The sequence below is a fragment of the Sinocyclocheilus grahami genome, unplaced genomic scaffold, assembly GCF_001515645.1.
Source record: "Sinocyclocheilus grahami isolate Dianchi unplaced genomic scaffold, SAMN03320097.WGS_v1.1 scaffold431.1, whole genome shotgun sequence".
In the NCBI taxonomy this organism is placed as follows: Eukaryota; Metazoa; Chordata; class Actinopteri; order Cypriniformes; family Cyprinidae; genus Sinocyclocheilus; species Sinocyclocheilus grahami.
Genome location: NW_015505610.1, coordinates 1,015,697 through 1,020,082, shown reverse-complemented (window position 1 = coordinate 1,020,082; position 4,386 = coordinate 1,015,697). Strand labels below are relative to the sequence as shown.

General features: G+C 37.6%; 1 protein-coding gene across 1 annotated transcript in view; it reads right to left on the bottom strand.

Annotated features, from left to right (window-relative positions):
- The window catches only part of znf407 (zinc finger protein 407), a 74,748-nt gene that overhangs the window by 5,162 nt on the left and 65,200 nt on the right, over window positions 1-4,386 (bottom strand). The window contains exon 8 of the mRNA XM_016233464.1: window positions 465-643. Within this exon, the coding sequence (XP_016088950.1) occupies window positions 465-643 (179 nt within the window). The remainder of the gene's footprint in view (window positions 1-464; window positions 644-4,386) is intronic.

Below are 4,386 nucleotides of genomic sequence, written 5' to 3'. Positions count from 1 at the left end.
TAAATTGAAAAAAGATAATGGTTGAAAAAAAAGGGGGGGGGGGGGGGGGTGCTACTGGCACAGTGGTCAACCAGAAAAATTAAAAATGGCACTTCATGCCCAAAAGGAAAAGGTTGCTGACCCCTGCTTTAGACCAAAGTATTAAAAATGAAGACTGAAAATGTTTGAGGATAATTTTGATTTTGTTTTTAGTTATAAAGTAAGGCATGATAAATTCAGTTAATTTTAGTTTTTGAGGAAAAATTACTTTCAGATTTATTTAATTTTTCTAGGTCATTTTTTGGAATTTCATTTCTGTTTAAGTTTAGGTAACTAACTATAATAACCTCGCTATCTGTGGGACACTGATGGGAACTCATGCTTTTCAGCGTAAGAGAGAAGGCTTAGGGTTTGATCCCATAGCGTCATCTCTCCTTTTATTTTATTTGAAAAAGATAGGGAAAAGCGCAAGATAGACATAGTACCTGCATGTAGGTAAGCCAAGTCTGGGTTCTCAATGTCAGTGTGAGTCTCTTTGAGATGATTTCTGAAGTCCATTGGGGCATTGGTGGCGTAGCTGCACTTGGGACAGTTATACATCTTTACCCCCTCATGCTTGCCTGTGTGCAGGATGTGTTTTCGGATATTCTCTGCACAGTTAGATCTGATAAAAGAAGGAACATATTTTATGCAAATCCAAACAACAACCAAAAATTTCAACAAAACAGGAAGCCAGGGAAAGGAGAGGAGAGGAGAGGAAAAGAGAGAAGAGAATAGACGCAAACAGCAACTTGAGCGCATCATTTTATATATATATATATATATATATATATATATATATATCCCTTTGCTGCTTGATATTTTTGTGGAAAACCATTACTATGGCGTTATTTTACTGACAAATGTCGTGAGCGCATTATTGTAGCGTGAAAGCACATTAATACAATGTGCAAGCGCAAATCTCTCCACTCTCGCACAAAACCGGATGCTCGCGCTCAGATACACGCTGCTCTCGCCCGGAGAGCATGCACACACTTACAACGTGTCTCTCCTCTCACTCAAACGGTGTCCTGTGCACTCTCAAATCTCTCTGTGCTCATGCACTATAGATATGAATTATTTTCGCATCTGAATTAAACGTTGTCAAAAGTTATCAACCAATCAAATTTCAAAGATGGATCTGCAATTTCTTTACAATTTAATACTACTTAGTCATAAGTCATTATAAGATTTGTAAATAACCTAGTTTAACAGTTTGGTCAAACCCTTCTGAATGATTTATCTAAACAAACAAAAAAGCATATGATTCTTAAAATTCATGTGGTCATATAGGCCTATATATATATATTGTGTACTTGGATTGATATATCTTCTGATTTAAGACAGAACTATTTAGATATGGGTCAGATGCACTATTCCCTAAACCTATACTTAAGATTTGGAGACCAAATATAACACTATAATGAATTTTTCATATTTGCCATAACATTACTACATTATATTCTATGGGTTTAATGCATTTGCAGACAATGTAATTACATGTAACTATCATATACTGTATATTCACTGTTTTAGAGAAGAGTGCCATTGAATGTATAGCTAATATTAAGTGGATTTTCATAAAAAAAAATCAGAACTGAAAACATAAATGGCCAAACAGCAATGCTATTGGAACATTTATTGTTATATCTTGCATCATTTACATCTATTTTTACATTGAGGAGTTGTTACTTATTATTGCTATCATACCAACTGAGAATTTATTGCAATGATTTTAAATTCAGTTGAGGTATCTGTCTGACATATTATGACATAACATTGATGTTTTATATAAAGTCTTTAGGGCCATAGGCTATAATATGTTGTTTTTAGATAGTTGGACAGAGGCTATGTACAAATCATCCAAGCACCCAATTCCTAGCCATTTCTAAAGGCTACATTTCATTAACATTGCAAAATATTATTAAACTGGAAAGAAATTAAAGATCCATCTTTGATTGTCAAAAGAATTCCAGGTTCAGTTCACCCAATTAGATTTCACGTAGTATTTTCATCAGTCAGTTGTGGAGGTCTGATTGGTCAAAGCTTTATTTATATAGCACCTTTTAAAACAGTGTATACAAAGTAGCCTACTTTACAAAGAGATGCATATGTGCATTTGCAGAAAAGATTAAAATACAAAGATAAAAGAGATATAGTAAAACAAAGTAGCTACAATAACCAGTTTGTTAAAACAAAAATACAACAATAAAAAAATCAAGGAAAGACCCTGCCCAAATTTTTGAGTCTACTTTTAAAAGTGCATAATGATAACCTTTGACAATGTTTAATTCAGGTGCGAAAATAATTAATATCTATAGTGCATGAGCACAGAGAGATCTGAGAGTGCACAGGACAGTTTGAGTGAGAGGAGAGACACGTTGTAAGTGAGCGCACTCTCTCCGGGCGAGAGCAGCGTGTATCTGAGTGCGAGCGTCCGGTTTTGTGTGAGAGCAAAGGAAATACTCTCGCGAGCAGAGATTCGACCTCACGCATTGTATTAATGTGCTTTCGCACTACAATAATGTGCTCACGACATTTGTCAGTAAAATAACACCATACATTAAGAGTTAAGTTTGTTGTACCTGTAGTCACACCAGGGGCAGCGATAGGGCTTCTCGCCTGTATGCACGCGTTTGTGGCGCGTCAGGTGGGACTGTGTGGTTGATGCAAAATTGCACAGCTGACACTTGAAGGGTCGTTCACCTGCAGATCAAAGGCATTAGAATGAGACTCTGACAGTCCACTGATTCACAAGACCTATAAACCTAAAGATACAAAATGGAAGAAAGAGTTAAAACTGAACACAATCTTGCTGCTCAAACTGTGTATAAACATTTTTTTTATATTGTCTATTTTGCATTTACTTGTAACTTTTACTTTCAAAACCTAAGTATGTTTAATATATAAAAAAACCTTTCCTACTTAAATACAGTAAATATCACATAATTTTCAACTTTTAAAAGTTTTGTGTGAGAGCAAAGGAAATACTCTCGCGAGCAGAGATTCGACCTCACGCATTGTATTAATGTGCTTTCGCACTACAATAATGCGCTCACGACATTTGTCAGTAAAATAACGCCATACATTAAGAGTTAAGTTTGTTGTACCTGTAGTCACACCAGGGGCAGCGATAGGGCTTCTCGCCTGTATGCACGCGTTTGTGGCGCGTCAGGTGGGACTGTGTGGTTGATGCAAAATTGCACAGCTGACACTTGAAGGGTCGTTCACCTGCAGATCAAAGGCATTAGAATGAGACACTGACAGTCCACTGATTCACAAGACCTATAAACCTAAAGATACAAAATGGAAGAAAGAGTTAAAACTGAACACAATCTTGCTGCTCAAACTGTGTATAAACATTTTTTTTATATTGTCTATTTTGCATTTACTTGTAACTTTTACTTTCAAAACCTAAGTATGTTTAATATATAAAAAAACCTTTCCTACTTAAATACAGTAAATATCACATAATTTTCAACTTTTAAAGTTTTTAAAACATTTGGGGCAGTCGTGGACTAATGGTTAGAGAGTCGGGCATGTAACCCGATGGTTGCGGGTTCGAGTCTCAGGTCTGGAAGGAATTGTCGGTGGGGGAGTAAATAACCAGCACTCTCTTCCACCTTCAATACCACGAGGTTAGACCCTTGAGAAATGCACCGAACCCCCAACTGCTCCCCGGGCGCCGCAGCAATATGGCTGCTGTTTTTGCACTTGGATGGGTTAAATGCAGAGCACAAATTCAGAGCATGGGTCACCATATTTGGCCACACGTCACTTCACTTTCACTTTTTACTCAAGTTATATTCTAAACCAGGGGTGCCCAAACTCGGTCCTGGAGGGCCTTTTTTTATATTGTCTATTTTGCATTTACTTGTAACTTTTACTTTCAAAACCTAAGTATGTTTAATATTAAAAAAAAAACTTTCCTACTTAAATACAGTAAATATCACATACTTTACAAATTTAAAGTATTTAAAACATTTGGGGCAGTCGTGGACTAATGGTTAGAGAGTCGGGCATGTAACCCGATGGTTGCGGGTTCGAGTCTCAGGTCTGGAAGGAATTGTCGGTGGGGGAGTAAATAACCAGCACTCTCTTCCACCTTCCACGAGGTTAGACCCTTGAGAAATGCACCGAACCCCCAACTGCTCCCCGGGCGCCGCAGCAATATGGCTGCTGTTTTTGCACTTGGATGGGTTAAATGCAGAGCACAAATTCAGAGCATGGGTCACCATATTTGGCCACACGTCACTTCACTTTCACTTTTTACTCAAGTTATATTCTAAACCAGGGGTGCCCAAACTCGGTCCTGGAGGGCCGGTGTCCTGCAGAGTTTAGCTCCAACTTGCCTCAACACACCTGCCT